The sequence below is a fragment of the Mauremys reevesii genome, linkage group 16 (assembly GCF_016161935.1).
Source record: "Mauremys reevesii isolate NIE-2019 linkage group 16, ASM1616193v1, whole genome shotgun sequence".
Classification (NCBI taxonomy): Eukaryota; Metazoa; Chordata; order Testudines; family Geoemydidae; genus Mauremys; species Mauremys reevesii.
The window spans coordinates 6,965,054-6,985,729 of NC_052638.1; the positions used below are offsets into that span (position 1 = coordinate 6,965,054).

Consider the following 20,676-nt stretch of genomic DNA (forward strand, 5'->3'; position numbering starts at 1 on the left):
AGTTATGGTCTTGCATTTGATTTGCAATGTCATGTGTTTGTTAAGGGGACATTGTCAGGGAAAAGATGTATATTAAAAATCATCCCTGATCTAAGTCACTAACACCATTTCAGGGGGCAAATTTTCAGAGGCACAAAAGCAGCTAGGCACTCAGCTCCCCCTAAAAATCATTAAACTTTCAGCTCCCATCTGCCTTTCATGCCCGGGAAAATCTTCCTCCAGATTATTAAAAATGAAATAATTAAAAATAATAATTTATCATGTATGCGGTTTGCTTAGTTTTTGTGCTTCATGCAGTGTGACCAGTGAAAACAGACTGGTCACTTTATCTTTGTAGCCAGACGGTTTCATTTTCTGCTTCTTCTGCAGCAGTGCACTAATGACAGTAATAGCCATCACTTTACATATCAGTTTTCATCTTCAGAGCAATCTACAAACATCAGTCCAGACCTCATCCCTTTGAGCAAGTTAACATCCAGTCTTTATTCAGGCCTAATTTGATGGTGTCAAGTTTTCAAATTAATTCCAGATTGAAAAATGGCCATTCTTCAACAAAAAAACCCTTCAAAAACAGACTCCAGTGAGAAACTGCAGAACTGGAATTAAGTTGCAAACTTGACACCATCAAATTAGGCCTGAATAAAGAATGGGAGAGGCTGGGTCACTACAAAAAGTAATTTTCCCTCTGATACTCACACCTTGTCAGCTGTTGGGAATGGGCCACATCCACCATGATTGAACTGGCCTCGTTAGCACTGACCCCCTACTTGGTAAGGCAACTCCCATCTTTTCAAGTGCTGTGTATTTATAACTGCCTACTGCATGTTCCATTCCATGCATCTGATGAAGTGGGTTCTAGCCCAGGAAAGCTTATGCCCAAATAAATGTGTTCATCTCTAAGGTGCCACAAGGACTCCTCATTGTTTTCGCTGATACAGACTAACACGGCTACCACCACTCTGAAACCTATTGGCTTTGGTGGACATTGGATCAGACTGTAGGAAAATATTTAATTTCTCTTAACATGTTTGGATTTTTCAACCGTTTTTGTTTTGTTTTGTCAAATTCCGGACTGTGTGAAGCAGCAGCAAGCCAAGGCGCAGGAGGAGAGCCATGTGTCATCTTCCCAGTTACAGGAGGTGGACTACACTGCTGCCTCTAATTATTGCTTCAGTGGGACTCACTCACTCACTTACGGTAGGTTCACAAGGCTTGGTTTTGGCTTAATATATGTAATATGATTGTGTCTGAATTATTCTTTTCTCCTTGCCGGTAAGTGCTGTTATTGCAGCTCTGAAGAGTTAGAAATAAGTCCAAGTGTTTGTTTAGATGCTGCTCAACACTAATACGCTGAGAAATGAAGGATCAGTTTTCAGCCAGGCTGTAGCATCTAATTAGTGGTGTTGTGATGGTTGTTGGGGTGTGAGTCACTGTTACCCTCCTGCCTCTAGCCTGAGGGAGCCTTGCTTGTGGTAACTGGGTGATAACTCCCTAACAGCACCAGCCTTTCAGCCACTCACGCATTCTCCCCTGGGCTATGCCAGGCCTGCCTTCATCTTGCAGGTTAACAAGAGGGGCACTCCAGTCCCCGAGTCCTCTTGAAACATTCCCCTCTGATAACCAGCCCCTGCAAGAGGCTGCTCACAGTAATCCCAGATCTTCTGCTCTCAAACGAGTAGGTTACTAATTTTACCTTAAACCATTGCTCCTGTATACCACACAGCACTTGTAATAAAACAAGAAAAAGGTGGAACTCCTTGCCAGAGGATGTTGTGAAGGCCAAGACCATAACAGGGTTCAAAAAAGAACTAGATAAGTTCATGGAGGACAGGTCCATCAATGGCTATTAGACAGAATGGGCAGGAATGGTGTCCCTAGCCTCTGTTTGCCAGAAGCTGGGAATGGGCGACTGGGGATGGATCACTTGATGATTCCCTGTTCTGTTCATTTCCTCTGGGGCACCTGACACTGGGCACTGTCAGAAGACAGGATACTGGGCTAGATGGACCTTTAGTTTGACCCAGTAGGGCTGTTCTCATGTTCTTTATTTAAGAAGGAATAGAGATTCAACTATAAACAAGAGTGTGATAGAAACAAACAAACATAAAACATGAACTAGGGGCTACACTTATTTATGAGTTAGGAAAGGCACCTATTAAGAAGGTTCTTCGAGTGATTGCACACGTCCATTCCACTGTAGGTGTTTGTGCACTGGAGTGCACAGTTGGCAGAGAGTTTTTACCCTTAGCAGTATCTGTTGGGGCAGCCTGAGCACCCTCTGCTGTTGCACATCGCGCAGGTATAAAGGGCCGAGCTGCCCCAGGCCCTCCTCAGTTTCTTCCTACCTCCTGTGATGGTTGTTGGAGCGCCCTATCCTTGCTTCTGCAAGTCTCTCTCGATACCTGTATATCAGTGGTTCTTAACCTTTACTGCAGCCTGCACCCCTTTGGTTCTCAAAATATGTTCTCGCACCCCTTAAACCTAGATATATTTTTGTTTGTATATTACAGTAATCGTTAAAAAATGTATAATGTTAATAAATGCACAGATTTGATGAAACAGAGTAGTTGTACTTACATGCCTGTGCTTAATTTGTGTTTTTGATGATTTACCTTCTAAAAAAAACTGGCATGTCTCACACCCCCAGGGGGTGCGTGCACCCCAGGTTAAGAACCACTGCTGTATATGATACCTGTCTATAGTTAGTTAAAAAAAGAACCCGGGTGGCCCGGCCCAGCCCAGCCCAGCCCTGTCATGGGGTGCTCCTTCCCAAACCCATCCCCAGCCCAGACCTGTTGCAGGCGAGGCACCCCACCCTGAACCCAGCCCTGGCTGGATCTGCAGGGACCGGGTGCCTATCCTGTGGCCCCAGCCCTGGAGCTGCCGCAGTGGGGAAAGGCACCGCCCCACCCCTCACCCCAGGTGCTGCTGCGGGGAGAGAGCTGCAGGGAGTCCTCTCTTCCCGCCATAGCCTTGGAGCACCCTCCTGCACCCCAAACACCTCATCCACAGCCCCACCCCAGAGCCCGCATCCCCAGCCGGAGCCCTCACACCCCTGCACCCCAACCCTCGGCCCCACCACATGAATTGTGTTCTGTGCACCGATATGAATGTGATGGGTCACACACCACCTCCATATTGCTGCACATAACAAAATTCATTCTGCACATTGGTGGGAAAAATTGGGTGGGAAAATTGATAACGAGTCTTGATAAGTTAAGAGCTTTATATAGATACCTTACATGTTGCCTCTTATGAACAAATACCCTACAAGACGTGTGTTCGGTCTAGTGAGTTTCTCAGGTCTGAGGCGAGAGTTGTTTGCAAAGAATGGGAGACCGTTTGCCAAGGGGACTGTCACAGGCATCTAATGTGATTTAGTGCATGCAAATATTACCACTGCACAACTAATGAAGCACTATGCTGATGACCAGCTGTGTCACATGTGCCCTTCTGGGGCACATCAGAGGGTTGGGCAACCAGAACAAGATTGCTATAAATGTAGGGATCAGGAAACACATTAGAACAATACCACCGGAGGACAGACTCTGAGAACCCTAGGACCTCCCTAATTCCTGTCAGGACTAAGTGAGGGAATCCCTTTCCACATATCAGATAGCTTTGACCTGTCTCTATCCCACAGAGGATAAGGCACCAGATGGCAGTGGGATTAAGTTTAAACTCATGCTCCCCAACATGAGATCAGTTGCCAGTAATACTGGTAGTAGCCACAACCTCATTTCAGGCAGATTCATAGATGAAGGCCAGAAGGGTCTGATCATCCAATCTGACCTTCTGAAGCAGGCTCTAGAATGACCAAGTGATCCCTACTTCTAACCCAACAATTTGTGGTTGAACCACAGCATACATTTTAGAAAAACATGCAGTCTTGACTTAGACTTCAAATGATGGAGAATTTACTACATCTCTTGGTACTCTGTTCCAATGATTAATTACCTTTGCTGTTAAATTTGTCTTATTTACAATTTGACCTTCACTGACTTCAACTTCCAGCCATTGGATCTTGTTCTGCCTGTCTGCTAGACTACAGAGTCCTCTAATATCAAAGTCTTCTTTTGTAGGTACTTACAACTCATCATTAAATCACCTCTTCTCTTTAATAAGTGAAATAGATTTAACTCCTCTAGCCTCTTGCTGTACGGCATGTTTTCCAGACTTCGAACCGTTCCTATAGTTCTTCTCTGAGCTGTCTGCACTTTTTCACAATATACAACATCCTTTTAGAACTGGACACACTATCCAGTAACGGCCTTACCGATGTCATATATAGAGGTGATGCCACAACCGTAGTCCTGTGAAGTATTTGCCAGTTAATATATCCAAATATTCCGCTAGCCCTTTTTTAAGCATAGTATCACACTTAACCAGCTAAACATAAACTTCATCTATATTGACCCCTAAATTAATTTCAGGGTCACTGCTTTCTAGGATACAGTCACCCATTCTGTGGCCTACATTTTTTGTTCCTAGATGTAGGAGCTTGAACTTGGCCATATTAAAATTCATTTATCAACATTTAACATTCTTAACAACTGGACTTTAAATCTTGTCAAAGTATATCGAGTTCATTTAATAAGATCTATTTTACATGAACCCATGATGAGGGGTATTAATTGTATTTCCACCCTTTAACTCTTTAGTGATAGAGTATTGTCGTCGATTGGCTTGCGTCTTTGTGTGTGCTTTCCGTGTGCTTTCCCAGCTCTGCGCAGATAGCTGGTTCAGCAGCTCTTGCTAGTACTACCCAGCGTGGTTAAGTGCTGGGAGCTGGAATATTGTTGCCTCGGTAGCACTGTTCAGGCTGCTCAGTGGTTCTGTCCTTGAAATTCAATGGTAGTTCAGCAGGCTGCGAGATTTCCTAATAACGCTGCACTGTTACTCAAAGACAGACCACAGGCATGGTTCAGTGACACAGGCACTCGGCCAGGTTTATTGACATCAAGACACAGCCATAGGTCCCTGGCTCGGGGGTTACAGGTATGCTAACACATGAGTGCCCTGTGTCAAGGAACAGCTCTGTCAGCAGCTGGACTTTCTGCTGCCACCTCAGCTGAACAAAGAATCAAGGCAAAGTACCCCAATATTTATAGGCTAAAAAAACCCTAACGTACACAACTTACACATTTCATGGCATTTGTTACCTCCCTTTGTTCCTGATATCTTGGACAAAACATCCCTATTCATTATGCTGTCAACCTCTCTTATCTTGTACTAGTTTGGGATGTATCTGTACTAGCTGGAATATATTTACAGAAATATCTAGTGCCTAGTATGCTGGCAACAGTTTTGCCAAGTTCATGTACCGGACAGTGAGCTTGTAAGCGTCTGCTTTACGACAGGGCCTGACTTTGGTTGTGGAATTTGATAACACCAAACTTTGGCTGAGCCCAGAGCTTGCAACGAGCAGGTTATGCTGTGGGGCTCCTATTTGAATGTAGGCAATTCCTTAACAGACAAACCATAAAATGGCCCTAGCAGTTCGCTCCTGAAATAATGCACCTAGAATCTAGATCAAATTACTCATAAAATATGGAAATACAGAACCGACTCCTCCTCGGGAGGGATCATAGATTATTTTTCAGTTTGTTTAAAATAGAATCTAGGAACTGTGGTGAAAATCCCCTTAGAAACATGAATTAGAATAATAAAATAAAATAACAATGGGCTGAGGTTCTACATCACAGCCTGTTGAGTAGAACTATACGGATTTTGGTGAAAATCGGAAAATCAGAAAGGGAAAAAATGGGAGACACACGGAGTCCCTTTCATCTGTGTAGCAGAACCACAGCTTCAAGCACCTCTGTAATTACCTAGAGATCAAAGAACTGGTTGATGACTCCAGTTAACACTTTCCAGGATAACAATACCTCATCTCATCTCTGCCCATCTTCCCAATAGACTTTAACATGTTGATATTTTGAATGACTTATCACCAGACAGAAAGAGGACAAATGGGGAGGGTGGAAGGAAAGAATGGGAAGTGCACACTGAGCCCCTGGCAGAGGGCAGAGTGGGAAACCCTGGGCCGGGGGGATGGAGAGGGAAGCACACAGAACCCTGGCATGGGTGGAAAGAATGTGGGACCCCGGTATGAAGCAAGGGGAGCTGGGGGAAACACGTAGACTCTAGCATGGACGGGAAGAATGGGATACAGTGGCATGGTGGAAAGGGAAACATGCGGGACACATAGAGCTTGTGAGTTGGAGTGGCAAGATGCAAGGAGCCCCTGGTTTGTTCCATGAGATCGGCCTACAGAAGCTACAAAATATGCAACCCTGTTAGTAGTAGTAGGAGTAGTAATTACTAGTCGTTCATTCTACTCAGAGGTTCTGTCATTACTATTAATAATGTTACTTATTTTAAAATGCATTTTCAGGCATACAGCTCTGTATTTTGCTGACCCCAACTCACTGTGATTCTTTTAGATGAGTTGCTACATAAGAACGAGCAGCTGAGTGTCCAAGTAGAGTACTTAACTCTGGAATTAAAACAACATAAGAAACTGCAGGAGACTGTGCATCTTCTACAGGAGAGTCAGAGGTATGATGAACAGTATGAAGTAGAAGCTCTACACACATGGAGGCCAGGTCTACACTAGGAAATTGGGTCGGTATAACTACGTTGCTCAGGGGTGTGAAAAATCCACCCCCCTGAGCAACTCAGTTAAACTGAGCAACCCACTGGTGTAGACAGCACTATGTAAATGAGAGAAGCCCTCCCGTTGCCATAGCTACCAGCTCTCAGGGAGGTGGAGTACCAATGCTGATAGGAGAAGCCCTCCCATCGGCGTCAATATTGTCCTCACTGAAACTACAGCTGCGCTGCTGCAGCACTTTAAGTATAGACCTGCCCAGAGACTTTTTGCAGAAAAAGAGCCTCTGGCCTAATTTTCAAATGTCCTGGTCACACACACAACTCTCATTGAAGTCAGTGAGAACAAAGTATGCTCCGCACCTCTGAAAATCAGGCTACACATCAGTGCATTGGGGTGGGGGAAATATCAAATATTAAATCAAATTGGGTTTTAGGCTCATCTCCTTTTCTAAAAATGGGATCTACCTAGATTATGGTGACTTGCACTGTGTCACTATATTGTCTCCACTGTATATTTGGAGAAACATGATTGACTTATTCATAGTGTGGGGTGAGCTACTATGATTTTCATTATAAGCCTGGTTTTAAATCAAAAGTAAAATTTCAAGCAGATTGATTTTAGAAACATGAACTTTTAAACAGCGGAGGATTTTTCACAGAGGTTCAGACAAATCTGACAAAGCATTTGATGATCTCACTTACACATTTTCAAAAATGTCTTGGCCTAAAAATCCAAATATGTTTTTATCTTGGTAAAGACTTTGATTAGTTCAGGGGGAAAGTATTTATCTATTCACAGCAGTTTCCTCATGCATTCTAAAGCCTGCATGGAGTTCCGAAATCCTCATGGCCCCAGGCACACTTCACAAGGTCAGCCCAGTATCACTAGTGTCTTTGCACAGCTCACATATGGAAGTAGTGGATTTAATATATTCACAGGTGTGAATCTAGTCCCATGTGTTCTAAGGGTGGTTAATCAATTGTCCATCAGGTCAGTAGGTTTCTTCTTATCATCTACAGTATAACTCTTTCTACTGATGTGCTTGTAGCGGTCCATAACACGTTACTTATGCCTGTAACAGGTTTATAACATCAATCATTTTAGCCCCTTATAAACTATTTATAAATGGAACCTTAAAGTGTGACTGCTAGAATTGGTTTGAAATACAGAAGCATGAACTACATGCTTCATTTTAACTTTCCGTTTGCTATGAATTTGAAAATATGGAAATTAGTGTCTCATTTCAGGGAATACATTCCACATCTTAGCAGAGTTCATTCAAATGGATGCATGCTTATGCATCATTTTAACCACCTCTTTGCCATCTCACCCAGGTCTTTAGTGTCCACAAACAACTTCCTGCTGCAACAGCTGAATAAAGAGCAAAATCCTAGTTCAGTAAAAACAACGCTTGCTTCTGAGAAATTCACCATTCGTGAGAGATCGCCTCCCTTAGAAAGAACTCCTCCTGTAGCAGCACATGGCTATAGTCAGTATGGTAATGCAGAGCAATTAAGCAATTCTCCTCTCTAAAGGAAACATGAAGCCACTTCACACATTTAATGTTATATGGATTATGTTATTCCATTTAAGTACAATATGAGATGTCAAACTATATTTAAATGTGTCTAATGTCTACTTTTACTGAAGTGAATTCACTATGTCATTCTAATTTTACCTTGCGTTAGCAACTTAAGCGCCACTTGGTGTTAGCATTATGTTTTTCTGTCTTTGATTTACCAAAAACCCACACCAGGCTCTTTGTAATAAAACTGTAGTGTGCAGTCTTGCCGTCCCAAGGCAGTATGATCTTCGCGGATACTACAGAGAATACAGAGTCACACTTCAGGAAGTATTAGTGATTCAGTAGTGGATTCAGTGTCCTCTGAAATGGTACTGAATCAGTGTCCCGTGCTAGGTGGCTGTGTGGTTGGAGATCCAATATTTGATATAAAATGTAAAATCAAGGTAATGACCCATGGCATTTTTTGCAAGAATTTGGAGTTATAAACCCAGTGACCTGGTGACATTTTATTTTGGATGATAATCTGCAGATAATTATTCCCTCTGCAATTTCAGTTTAATACAGAATAATTTCTCTCCCCCTATCCTAAACTGTCCTGTAGTGTTGCAGTTTGCTGCTAACAGCTGTCATGTTCTACTCTAGAGATGGTTGCATTTCAGCTATGGGATGGTGAGTCCAGTGTATGTTCACTGCGAAAGATTTAGTGAGTTAAGGTTGCTCGGTGGTATCTTGTGCTCTTCTACAACATCCAGTTCAATAAAACTCAAAGTGCTGAAAACCAGGAAATAAAGAATTAAGGTAATTCAGCCTTTAACGCCTGAAAGGTGAACACCAATGCAACCTTATCTCTGTCCCCCTGGAGCTGGCACTAGCCTACAGGAGTTATCTGCATGCATTCTAGCTGCATTCGCTGTGTTAAGTGGAGCTGTATTGAATTCTGGAGGGATTGCTTAGGGCAGCTTAGCAGAACTGTGATTATGATGAGGTGATGTGGGGGGGCTGGAATCTGAGCACCTCTGCGTGATGAAAAGCAATGAGTATGTGTGTACCCTGAGGGATGCAGTTTGCCTCATATCAGCACTCAATTGTGTAGTTGTGCCTATAGCGATACTGAGGGATCTTCTTCCCATGGGGATTGTGGGCAGTGAGGTGAGAGTGGCCGTTATGGTGGAGAAATAAAAGTGCTGTGTTAGAGGAACCCTGTATGCAAATGTGAAAGGACTGTAAAATGCAATAGAGACGGGGATGTTTTATGGAGTAGGCTCAGTGGCTGAGTGTAGGGCAGGTGCAGGTAATGCACTGAACAGGAACCTCACCTACATGCAAGTTTTGCCTTTGATTCTGTCCTACAGTGGGCATATGCCCTATTGAATGCACATTCTGCACTATCTAGTGTGTAACCCTTCTGCCAGCTGGTATTGGCTGTACCAAAGGCCGGGTTCAATATCTACGGATTCCTCTTAATTACAAAACAAAACCCATTTGAGCCCCGTGACACCTCCCTCAAGGAGCCCGGAGCCATAAGCCACTGTGTTACCTCTCTGCCTCAGTAAGAGAATTTTGCTGGATCTTAAACCATGCGCCAGCTCCTGCCACACAGCAAACTCTGAGACTCTGCCAGTCTTAACTTTGCCTTGTAAGTAACATTCAGCGAACCCCACTTCCCAAGACATCTCTCTGTAGTGGCCAGTCCCTCTCACTGGACACTCACAGAAGTTAAGTCCACTGCCTCCAAAGAGCCAGTACACACACACACGAGGCCAGTGGTTTTAAAACTGCGGGTCATGACCCAGAACTGGGTCGCAGATTGTAAGGCATTGGGTCGCGGCGGCTCGGGTCAGCACTGCTGACCGGGCCGGTAAAAGTCCCTGCCCAGCTAAGGCAGGCTACTAGTCCCTACCTCGTCTGACATGGCACTGCAGCGCGGAAGCAGTCAGCAGCAGGTCTGGCTCCTAGGCGGGGTGGGGCCACAGGACTCCACATGCTGCCCTTGCCCTGAGCACCAGCTCCGTACTCCCATTGGCCAGGAACCGGACAATGGGAGCTGTGGGGAGGTGCCTGCAGGCGAGAGCCGTGCACAGCCACTTGCGTGCCTCCGCCTTGGAGCTGGACCTGCTGCTGGCCACTTCCCAGGAAGCCTGCCTTAGCACCCACGCTGCACTGCTGACTGGGAGCCGCCTGAGATAAGCCCACACCCCAATTCCATGCCCCAATCCCCTGCCCCAGCCCTTAGCCCCCCCAAACCTGGAGCCCCCTCCTGCACCCCAGCCCAGAGCCCTGACCCCCCTCCCACTCCCCAACCCGCTTCCCCAGCCCAGAGCCCCTCCCACAACCTGAATCCCTCATTCCTGGCCCCACCCTGCAGCCTGCACTCCTCCCCTCTGTCCCAGCCCTGAGCCCCCTCTCACACCCCAAACCCCTCATCCCCAGCTCCGTTGAGTCACAGGCATCAACAATTTTCTTCAACTGGGTCGCCACAAAACAAAATTTGAAAACCACTGCACTAGCCTGTTAGCTCCGCTGAGGACATGCTCTTTACCTTAGTAGAACTGCTTGGAGGTAAACTTACTGTTTTAGTATCAGTGTATTAATAAATAGCAGAGAGTTACGTGATACTAAGCAGAGATCACAGAGACCGAAAATAGTTACAAATGTAACAAAATAAAGCAAGCACACTTTCCAGTGTCTAAAATGTAAGGGCTGGTCTACACTGGGAGGGATCGATCTAAGATACGCAACTTCAGCTACGTGAATAGCGTAGCTGAAGTCGAAGTACCTTAGATCGAATTACTTACCGTCCTCATGGTGTGGGATCGACGTCCGCGGCTCCCCATGTCGACTCCGCTACCACCGTTCGCGTTGGTGGAGTTCCGGAGTCGACAGGAGCGCGTTCGGGGATCGATATATCGCGTCTAGATGAGACGCGATATATCGATCCCCGAGAAATCGATTGCTACCGGTAGTGAAGATGTACCCTAACAGATTATAATCCTGGTCTCTTGCAATTTCTCACCTACAGTCAGAGGGGCAGAGCTGTTGGCCCCGCGGGGGCTGTGGCTACACACGGACACTCAGGGTGTCTGGCTGTGAGAAGCCCAGGTTGGGAGCTACAGCTGTCAAGCACTGTGAGGTACCCCAAGTTGCAGGGCAAGTGGTGACACAGCCCCTCAGTGCTCTTGCAGCCTGGAATGTCGTAAGTATCTAGGACCCTTAAACAGAAGGCTCACCACTAGATAGTAACAGCTGCCCTGTCCCCTCTGTTTTTTACTTGGAGAGAGCCCCCTGCCCCCACTGTTAGTGAGTGAGATTACAGTCACCATGACTGTAGCTAATATGCTTCAATTAGGGCATATGAAGTACAGTTCTGCTGCCCTTTAGTCACCAAAGAGGGATAACAACCTTTCATTACCTCTGCATCCAAGACTTAGTGAATTTTAACCCAAAACAGCCAAAATGTATCACCTTGGCAAGATGTGTGCGGCTGTGCAGATATGGTCAGTTCACGAAGTCATTTCCTCCAGTTCAGCAGTAGACGGAGAGCTCATTGGACTACTGTCTTACCTAGGTTTTAGCAACATTGCTCACAGGGCAGAGTTAAGGTGGCATTGGCAGGTACCTTAACTCTCTATTCCCTGGGTTTCAGAGGTTAAGTTTTGCTGAACTCAGTGTTCTGGAAAGGTAGGAGATACTACTGAGCAACCTTAAACTCTGCAATAACAAAGTTTTTTGTCAGAGAATTTCCTAGTTTTCCTTTGTTATACGGGAGATCAGAGTACATGATCAGAATGATCCCTTCTGGCCTTGGAATCTATTATTCAGACTTCCTGCAGAGAGGCCTCCAGTCCCACCACACACAGGGGACAGGGAGAGGAGTACATACTCCCCAGAGGGGCAGGGCCTCTCTGGATCCCAGCTCACGTGGAGGGATAGGAGGAGGGGCTCAGACTTCCTCCCAGAGGGAGGGGTAGGGTCCTTTTGAGATTCTGGTTCACATATGGGGGCAGCGAGAGGGAATCAGACCCCCAGCTCCCAGCACAGCATAGAGGACAGGGAGCAGAGCTCAGAGGAGAAGGCACTCCAGCTCCCAGCACAGCATAGGGGACAGGGAGCAGATCTCAGAGGGGAAGGCACTCCAGATCCCAGCACAGTGGCAGGGAACAGGGAGCAGATCTCAGAGGGGAAGGCACTCCAGATCCCAGCACAGTGGCAGGGGACAGGGAGCAGATCTCAGAGGGGAAGGCACTCCAGATCCCAGCACAGTGGCAGGGAACAGGGAGCAGAGCTCAGATCTCAGAGGGGAAGGCACTCCAGATCCCAGCACAGTGGCAGGGAACAGGGAGCAGAGCTCAGATCTCAGAGGGGAAGGCACTCCAGATCCCAGCACAGCATAGGGGACAGGGAGCAGAGCTCAGAGGGGAAGGTCACTCCAGATCCCAGCACAGCATAGGGGACAGGGAGCAGAGCTCAGAGGGGAAGGTCACTCCAGATCCCAGCACAATGGCAGGGGAGGGAAGAATGTGGAGGTGACTAGGCCCCTGCCCTTACTCCTCACCTCTCCCACTTTCACCTACTCCATCTCCTCCCCTTCCACTCCCCCAATTCCCTCCCTGTTCCACTGGCCTAAACCCTCCCAACCCTTCTCCCTACTTATCCCTCTACCCCATCCACCTCCCCTACCTGCATGCTGCCAAACAGCCCGGTTTTATCACTGCTTCTCCACAAGTCTGCGTTCCCCTTCCCAGCTCGGACCCTGCCCCATATTCCCTTGCAGGGGCTCTGTGTAGTGTGCCCCATATTCCCACTTCACCCCATACGCTCCATTCCCTCCACCCCATTCTACCCCCCCCCCCCATATTAGCTGCTCTGCATGTCCGGATACTCTACTCCCCCAATCTCTCTGTGTGCCCTATTCCCCTTCCTCTGCATTCCCACCTTCCCCCTACCCATGCCAAGGGCACTGCGTGGCCTCCCTCTCCCCAGTCCAGGGTCCCCCATTCTCCCCTCTCTGCCCATGCTCCTCCCCCTCCCACAGCAGAGTCCCCCATTCTCCCTCATGGCAGGGGCTCTGTGTGAACCTTCATTAAGCCCTTTCCCCTTCCCTGCCATGCCTGGGGTTCTGTGACTGTCCCTCATTTCCCTCCCTCTCCTCATACCAGGGTACCCCAGTCTAACTCTGCCACTTCCCCTTCTCCCCCCAAACCAGAGTTCCCCATTTCCTCCACCCCAGGCCAGGGGCCTTTCCCCTCACCATTAGTCATCTTTCTGGGTGGTGATAAATCACTCAGGATTTCAACATTTAAACTCTATTGGGAGGATCGGCATTGCTGAGATGGGGTATTGTTACATTTAACCAGTGCATTAACCAGCTCTTTCATCTCAGACAGTGGAAGGGGGTGCTTGAGGCAATGGCTGTGCTAAAGAGTCGGTGGGGGCTTCATGTGCCCCCATTATCCCCTCTTTGTTTTCTGATTTCCCCCCAAATCAGTAAGGTTCTGGTCACCAGCGTCTAGAACTTTCCCTGAAATTTTGGAATTGATCAGTTGCAGCATTCAAAAGTTTAGACAAACAAGAAAAAAGCAGCAATGCCACTTAGTTGAGGGTACGGCCTTGGTGCACTCAGTGAAAAATGTCATGAGTACTTCCTGTTTAAGGGGCTGTGAACCGGAAACCCCTTGGCCTTCAAGTGATCATTTCCATTGTTCAAGAAACATGATTACATTGTCCGGTCTTTCATCTTGCCTCCAGCCAACCTGTGCTGACTGATCAACCAGGGCGGATGCTCTCCTGTGCTATTGCAGGTGGAGAAGGTAGCAACATGCCCTGCCCTCATTCCCACATCAGCGGAGAGCATGTCTCGTTTGTCTAGGAGAACGTGGTTTGAACGTCTTCTAAAGTCACTGTACAAATTAGCAGGCCACATTCCCCAAAAGTTAAAAAACACTTGAGAGGCAGCTACTAGCCCTGTTCCTACAAATCATTCTCAGCTCTCTGCCACATGCAGGGTTCAGATTTACAGTGCAAGGGTGTCACTCCGGTTCAATGGCTATTGCATGTCCCCTTGAGCCACCCACGTCATCTGATCAGAGCGTGGCTGGAAAGCCTCTTGCTACCTCTGCCCATTTCCCTCTCTTCATTGCACGAGTGTTTGGCATGTACCAGTCTAGGGAGCTGAGCTCTTCCGTGAATAATGTTTTCAATGGAGCTTCCCCAAAGGGGCACACGCGGAGATGAACATTGAGCAACCGGGTGGGGGATGGTGAAAGCCACGGTTTGAGCCCCACGTGTGCAAAAATAAACATTGTGAGAAGCTGCTGATTGTGAAATGTAGTTTTGTTTGGGGCGGGTGGGTGTATCTCAGGAACCCTGTGCTCAAATGACACAGAATTTGCACTAGTAACCTTACCTAGCTCCTCCATGGGGCGCACAATTTCAAGACAATCTGAATAAGCATGCAGATTTTAGAGTACTTAGAACCGAGTCATCTTTTAAATAGAAGGCACTGCTCAACCTGAACTCAAGTGAGCAAAGAAGAGAGGAAACTCACACCTGCAGACTCAGATATATTTTAACATAAGTGTGCTGGGTTGGACACCCCCCCCTTGAACCCCTGATGTACAGGGACTTCACTGAGCCTGCCTGCTCCACTAGCCTGGGCTCCCTCTCCCTGTTTTGCTGACATTCAAGTGCAGCTCCCCTCTGGAAAGTACCCAAAGTATTGTCTTGCGTTGTAGAGAAATTTATTCAACATAAGCTCATAAATTTGCCCCCTCCCCCAATGTGGAGGAAAATATGCACAACTTCTTGCCATGTCCCCCTCCCTTAGAAATTGCACAAACTGGGTTTATTATTAAACAAAAACAAGTTTATTAACTATAAAAGGCAGATTTTAAGCGATTATAAGGGACAGCAAACAGAACAAAGCTGATTACCAAGCAAGTAAAACAAAACTCATATCAAGCTTAAGATCTTAAAGAGACTGTTTTTTTCTCCCCCTAACTGTTGTTTTAGGCAAGTTGCAGAGTTTCTGTAGCTTAGAGTTCCAGGTATTTCTCTTTACAGACTAGACTCGTGTCTTCACCTGGACTCCGCCCCTGCCTTTCCCACCGCTCAGTTCCTTTGTCTCTTCAGGTATTTTCAGCAGCCTTTCTTCTTGGGCAGGAAGGCAATGGAGAAGAGTCCTGTTTGCCTTGCCTTGATTTACATAAGGCGGGAATCTTTTGCTTCCCAGTCTTGACCTCCCCCTCCTTTTAGTGGAAAATTACTAGCAGACCAAGATGGTGTTTAGTACCAGGTGACAGGACCACCTGACCTAGTAGCATCACAGCTACATCCCAGGAGACCTCTCAGGAAGGAGAGAGATTAGTATCTTCAGTCTTATTGTTCCTTCCTAATGGCCCATCAAGGCTGATGGCCTGTTTTCTGGTGGGTGTCTCCCAAATACACAGAGTTGTAATTGTTACATAGTCAATATTCTTAACTTTAGAACAGGGCTCTCAAACTCCCAGCCCGTGGCCCATCTCCAGCCCACAAGCCTCCCCAATGTGGCCCCACCTGCTGCCCCCGGGCGCTCCCCCCTCAGGGGCCCCAGCAGCGCAGCTGAGCTGAATGGCATCTGCCTGTTCGCTCCAGTGGCTGCCGGTCCCTCCCTGCCACCCAGGGGTGGGGCTGTGCCTCCGCACACTGCCCCCACCCCGAGCGCCCCTGCAGCCAATGGGACGCTGTGGGGGCAGAAGCATGCAGAGGCCCCCCAGCCCACACTGCCTCGGAGCCGCAGGTAAGTGCAGCACCCCAACCCCTCGCCAAAGCCTGCACCCTCTCCCCTCATACCTCCTCCCCCCCAAACTCCCTCCCAGAGCCTGCGCCCCAGACCCCCTTCCCAACCCAAACTCCCTCCCAGAGCCCAACCTCTCACCCCTTCACCCAAACTCCCTCCCAGAGCCTGCGCCCCAATTCCCTACCCCAGACCTCCTCCCCCACCCAAACTCTGTCCCAGAGCCTTAGGCAGGTGGGGTTTTTTTGGGGGTGGGTTATGGGCTGCATGAGTGACATTGGCCTGGTGGGAGGATTTGAGGACTGACACTGGCCCTAAGGTAAATTGAGTTTGAGACCCCTGCATTAGATACAGAAATGATACATGCATACAAATTGGATAATCACATTCAGTATAGTATAACCTTTCTGATGATACCTTACAAGACTCATCTTGCATAAAATATATCTGTTATGCCATATCCATATCATAAGCATATTTTCATAAGAATATGGGGTGTAATGTCACAATGAGTTAATTGCTTTTATATTCACCCACGAAAGCTCATGCTCCAAAACGTCTGTTAGTCTATAAGGTGCCACAGGATTCTTTGCTGCTTTTATGTTTAATGATTGAAAGCTAAATCAGAGGATATATCTGATCTCCATGTTCTTCCAAGTATGCATCAGTGCGGGTCCCACTGTAGGTGCACATGTGAGACTGAGGTTCTCAATAGCAGTGTCCAATGGAGCTGCACATGCATCATGTCTCCTACTTCTCCCATGAGAGGGCATAGAGGGCAGAGTGGCCATGACCCTCCCTCAAGTTCCTCTTACCACATGTGGCAGCGGGACAGAACCCAAGGAGTGTCTGAGCCACTAGTTCTTAGCTCCAGCTAAATCTCAAAACTCTTCTGAACTCCTCTTATCTACTGATCTATGACCCTGAGGAACATCTGTGACCTGTCTGGAATAAATACTGACAGACCTCCCTGGACAAGCCCCCTGTGCAACCCACCAGACAGACCTCCCCGTACAGATGTGATGCTTCCTGGTGGTACAATGGGTGGTGAGGCACCTCGCTACCACATACCCTTAGCATGAGGGGGCATTGTCTGTGCCTGCCATGGGTCAGCTCCCTGACTCCACCAGCCACAGGCAACACAAGCCTTCCCCTCTCAGCTTGTGTAGGCTCTGCCGTCCCTCTGCAGGTTAGTGAAAGGCCCACACCAACCCCTGAACCCAGTGAGCTCCCTGGAGTGTCCAGCCCCGGAATCACTGGGCACTCACAGTATTCGCAGACTCACTGCTCCCAAAGGAACCCTGCCCCTCATCTTATTGGTTACAGCCTAGATCATAGCTCCACTGATCACACAGCACCTAGATATGTTTATAGTGAAAACAAGCAAAACAAAGAAGAGATTCTAGGGATATCAAGTAAAGATATTGGAAACAAGTGATTACATACAAAATAAAATCATAACGTGCATCCTAGAACCTAAACTTAACTAACAAGATATTTTCACATTTTCTGGAGCAATGGTCACCCCAAAGCCCTTCCAGCATTTTACAGCCAGGCTTGGCTATGATCTTCCATTCATGAGACAAGTCACGCTGTCAGCTTGTCTTCTCAGTTAAAGATGCAGGGCGGGGGGTACCTCTGCCCCCCAGCTGTACGCAAACAATCTGTACTCAATAAGATCCCCTCCAGCTGTACATTTCCTCTCTTGAAGATTTCATAGTCTCTTGATTAGCATTTTGGCTGCATGTGCAAATAGATCTGCATTGTGAAGCAGATTACACACAATGACCAGACAGGGAGATATGCATCTGTTACCCTCTGCCTGGAAGGAACCAGTCAGGGCATGTCACCTCCTGTTTACCTGCCTTAACTCCAAGGCTTTGAGAACATAATTTCCAGTGTAGGTTCATAACTCTTTAAATATCTGTATGTACATTTCACAATGACTATGACAACCAGTAAACCTGACAGTATGATAACCTGTAAAAAACCCCAATGCATCCCTGGTGCCCTCTGCCAATTGGCATCAATAGGCTCTGACAGAGGTGCTTCTTCTATTTAGGAGAGTGTTGCTGGCTGGAAATTTTCCAGTTTTGTTGGAAAATGCCCATTCGCTGAAGTGAAATGTTTTGCTGCATTTTTTTGCAGACTCGACTAAATTTTTGCTGAAACACAGGCAGCCTATCAGCCTCCAGAGCCCTGGCAGGAGCTGGATCTCTGGGGGCACACACACCCCTTATTGATATAGTAGTCTACAAAGATCCCCTTTGCCCACAGCATCTGGCACTGCTCAATATAATAGTCTGACATTTACATGTTTCCAAGATCTCACATCTGAGACAGTTTACCATTGTGTTTTCAGGGAATGCATCCAGTAGTTCCCAGATTGATAGAGAAAGTTGCCAAATTTATCTGAATTGCCAAAAAAGTCATCATCCTGGCCAATGGAAACACACACTCCTGAAATCACTTGTAGAAAGGAGCAGCAATATCTGACCACGTTCAATGTTCAGGACAGAGGCCGATCAAGGTCTCCTGGGGCCTTGGGCTGGAGCAAGTGATGAGGCCCCTGCCCCAGCCCTTCCACCTGCAGCCCAACCCCCATTCCACCCCTTTAACCTGCCATTCCATCCACAGCCCCACCCCATTCTCCCCCTTCCCTGACAGCCCCACCCTGCTCACTTCTTTCCACACACCCTCCACCCACCCCCGCAGCACAGAGACCAGAAAAGCCCTGTCCTAGGGCTGCGGCAGGGAACGAGAGCCCCTCTGGCCCTGGGGCCACAGTGGGTGGGGTGGAATTTAACTGGGGGCCTGTAATGGCGTCACAGTCACCTCATGTGAGCACCCCCTGGTCGAGCGCATGTGCCTGCACTCTCTCTCCACCTGCCTGTGGTGGGTCTTTGCAGTGATGAGCTGCCAAAATCTTAACAACGGGTTCCCTATAAAAAGTTCTGATTTAAGGGATGTGCGACAGCATGTATTTTTTGTACCAATAGGGTTACCATACGTCCATATTTTCCCAGGAGGTGATTAAGAACCGAAAAGCCTGACATGTCCAGGAAAATACAGATGTATTTTAACCCTACCTAAAGTTCTTTTTTAAAAAGATGGGGCTGAACTAGAAATGAGCTCCGTTTCACATGTGTGGGTGGTGATCAGGGACAGTCTCAATTTTTGGGTCTTTTTCTTATATAGGCTCCTATTACCCCTCACCCCCATCCCGATTTTTCACACTTGCTGTCTGGTCACTCTAGGGTGTGCACATGTGTGGGTCCCAGCTGCTCCCTGTCCCCCCCTCATTGAAGCAGGTGTGCAGGGTTACTGCCCTGGGAACTGCAGGGCACCAGTGGATGTGGGGCTGGCTGCAGATAGGGGCGTGGGGCAGGGCTAGCTGGAGGCAGGGAGTGACACGGGCTGGCTGTGGGCAGGTGATGCAGACGGGCGGGCTGCGGGTGGCTGTGGGCAGGGGGTGGCTGTGGCAGGGGCTGCAGGCAGAGGCTGGCTGCGGGCAGAGGGCGGCTGTGGGCAGGGGCTGGCTGCGGGTGGCTGTGGGCAGGGGGTGGGGCAGAGGCGGCTGGGGGCCGGGGCGGGCGGGGGGTGGCGGGGGGCTGGGGCGGGGTGGGGGCAGAGGGCGGCTGTGGCACGGGCTGGCTGCGGGCAGAGGGCGGCTACGGGTGGCTGTGGGCAGGGGTGGGGCAGGGGCGGCTGCGGTGGCTGTGGGCAGGGGGTGGGGCAGGGGGCGGCGGTGGGCAGGGGCTGGCTGCGGGTGGCTGGGGGCAGGGGCTGGCTGGGGGCAGGGGCTGGCTGCAGGCAGAGGGTGGCTGGGGGCAGGGAGGGGCTGCGGGCAGGGAGGGGCTGCGGGTGGCTGTGGCAGGGAAGGCGGGGGAGGGGCGCAGATACTCACGGGGGGGCTGGGAGCAGCAGGACTCAGCCGGGGACTCACCAGGCAGCAGCAGGAGCCCCAGGGCCAGAGGTCCGAGGAGCAGCAACAGGGCCAGGAGGCAGCTCACATGGCTCCCGCAGCGCAGCGCAGCGCCCCCCGGCGGCCGGGAGGAGGAATTACAGGCTTCCCAGGCAGAGCCCATCAAAGCTTCCCTCGCAGGGAAGCTAGTTAACAAGCGATTCTAAAACCACTTCTAAATTTAACAACGGGGTTCGCACGAACCGGCTCCAGTTCACCCCTGGGTCTTTGGTGACTCATCCTCCGGCTGAGTCACACGCTGCCTGTGTGATAAAAGCAAAGCAACCCCCTTCTCAGCACCCTCTGTAGGATCCTTCAATCTGCAGCTCTATCCTGGGGGGGTCACTCTTCAATCAGTCCAGCAGTCACTAGGGTCCTTCCAAATTCACAGCCATGAAACACATCACAAACCGTGAAATCTGGTCTCCTCCTGTGAAAGCTGGTCTTGTGTGCTTTTACCCTCTGCTATACAGATTTCACAAGGGAGATCAGCAATTCTCAAATGGGGATCCTGACCTGAAAGGGAGTTCCAGGGGAGGGTCACAACATTATTTGGGTCGTGATATTGCCACCCTTTCTCCTGAGCTGCCTTCAGAGCTGAGCAGCTGGAAAGTGGCAGCTGCTGGCCAGATGCAAAGTAAGAGTGGGAATACCATACTGTGCCAGCCTTCCTTTCTCCTGCATTGATACTAGCAGTAGCTCTGCCTTCAGAACTGGACTCCCAGCCAGCAGCTGCTGTTCTCCAGCTGCCCAGCTCTGAAGGCAGAGCCACCAGCAGCACAGAAGTAAGGGTAGCAGTA

At 48.6% G+C, this 20,676-nt stretch overlaps 1 protein-coding gene and 1 long non-coding RNA gene across 12 annotated transcripts in view; both read left to right on the forward strand.

Annotated features, from left to right (window-relative positions):
- Positions 1-8,254, forward strand: part of LRRC36 (leucine rich repeat containing 36) — a 40,129-nt gene extending 31,875 nt beyond the window's left edge. For 8 of the 11 annotated variants that reach the window (XM_039503916.1, XM_039503918.1, XM_039503927.1 and 5 more), the window contains 3 exons: positions 1,083-1,197; positions 6,447-6,561; positions 7,951-8,254. In XM_039503916.1, coding sequence (XP_039359850.1) covers positions 1,083-1,197; positions 6,447-6,561; positions 7,951-8,149 — 429 coding nt within the window. In that variant the 3' untranslated portion in view covers positions 8,150-8,254. The remainder of the gene's footprint in view (positions 1-1,082; positions 1,198-6,446; positions 6,562-7,950) is intronic. The other 3 variants (XM_039503917.1, XM_039503919.1, XM_039503920.1) reach the window with 2 other exon arrangements.
- Positions 8,255-11,149: 2,895 nt separating this feature from the next.
- On the forward strand, positions 11,150-14,451 carry LOC120384832. Its single transcript, XR_005589129.1, has 2 exons — positions 11,150-12,561; positions 12,618-14,451. It is a non-coding gene; the product is annotated as an uncharacterized LOC120384832 (long non-coding RNA).
- Positions 14,452-20,676: the final 6,225 nt, after the last annotated feature.